Genomic DNA, 1,495 nt, shown 5'->3' with positions numbered 1-1,495 from the left:
AGCAGCGATCACATACTGTACTGTGGAAATCAAGCTGTACTGCATGAGTATGAGTATTTAAGATGTTTTAATCTGATCAACTGTGACTTGGACCATGCATGTAAAACACTAGAAGATTAAAAATAATTATGTGGTGCGGGGTAATTATTTTAATGCAGCATCTGTTTTATTCAAATTGATTTTGATTTGTTTATAGCAAATGTGAACAAACAAAACAACTGTAGAGATAAACTAAAGTAATCTGGAAGGAGAAATAAAGGAGAAAGGAAAAATAAGACCTTATTAACTTATCTTTGTGCTTGTCCAGTTTTTTAATTATGTAGAACGAACCATTTTTTCTGCCCTTAAAAATCCAAAAATCACTCCTTTGATCTGAGGCAGATTCAGGCCGTAAACTAGAGGATTCATGATGGGAGGAATGATCAGAAACTCCAGAGATAAAGCAATAGAAAATGTATTTACTTCCTCAACATTATACATAGTCATTGAAAACTCACAGAACAGAGAGATGCAAAAGTTTCCAAAAGTCACTATGTGGGGCAGGCAGGTCTGTAAGGCCTTTCCTCTGAATTCAGATGAACCTCTCCTGCAGACAAGCAGAATGTGCAGGTAGGTGTACAGGACAAAGAACAGGGGGATAAAGACTGATATCACAGCAATAATCTGACTTGCTATGCTGATGACAGTTGTGTCCACACATGGGAGCTTAATTATAACCCAGATCGTGCAAAAAATCCTGGGCAGTTGATTTTCACACAAAGGCAAACTGCTGACATGATAGACAAAGAAGCCTAAAACACACAGAGGGTACAGCACAGCAAAAATCAAAAGCAGCAGGACTGTCCGAAATGTCATTTTACTATGATAGTGTAAAGGCTGGCAAACAGCAACAAACCTATCATAGGCCATGATAGTGAGCAGAGTCAACTCATGCCCAAGATAAGTGTTAGTAATGTACACCTGTAGAAAACAGAATGGAAATGAAATGAAATGAGTGTCAGACAGAAGGTCCATCAGAAACCTGGGGAAGAAGCCGGTCGAGCCATACAAAGAGTTTAAACACAGAGAGCAGATGAAAATATACATGGGCTGATGCAGAGAGGTCTCCAGGCAGACTGACAGAACAATGGCAACATTAGCAGAGATTATAGTGATGTAGATCAAAAGAGACAGGCTGAATAAAAGATATCTGAGGGGCCCATAGTCTGCAAACACAGTGAACTGAAAATAGGAGGGAGTCAGGCTGTTGTTGGTCTTCATGTCTACACAGCAGCAGCGCTGATTTTTTGGGGCACACTAGTTTGTATAGCTAATGCATTTCATATCATTCAAAACATATGAAGAATTTACAGAAATGAAATAGAAAATGTCACATGTACTAAATTGCACAACCAGCATCACATTTCTCAAGTCAAATAAACTGCCACAGTTATTCACTGATAGCTTTCCCAGTGTAACCCAAACTGAGGCATCTACTGGACTCTCATCCTGTTTT

The 1,495-nt window shown here is 38.9% G+C and overlaps 1 protein-coding gene across 1 annotated transcript; it reads right to left on the bottom strand.

The window, feature by feature from the left end:
- Window positions 1-315: 315 nt before the first annotated feature.
- LOC109968081 (olfactory receptor 6K3-like) lies at window positions 316-1,260 on the bottom strand. The gene has a single exon (XM_020614090.1). It carries the CDS (start codon window positions 1,258-1,260, stop codon window positions 316-318), a length of 945 nt encoding a protein of 314 aa, XP_020469746.1.
- Window positions 1,261-1,495: the final 235 nt, after the last annotated feature.

Source organism: Monopterus albus, unplaced genomic scaffold (assembly GCF_001952655.1).
Source record: "Monopterus albus unplaced genomic scaffold, M_albus_1.0 scaffold142.1, whole genome shotgun sequence".
In the NCBI taxonomy this organism is placed as follows: Eukaryota; Metazoa; Chordata; class Actinopteri; order Synbranchiformes; family Synbranchidae; genus Monopterus; species Monopterus albus.
Note: the sequence above shows the minus strand (reverse complement) of the source record. Positions and strands in the feature narration are given on the sequence as shown.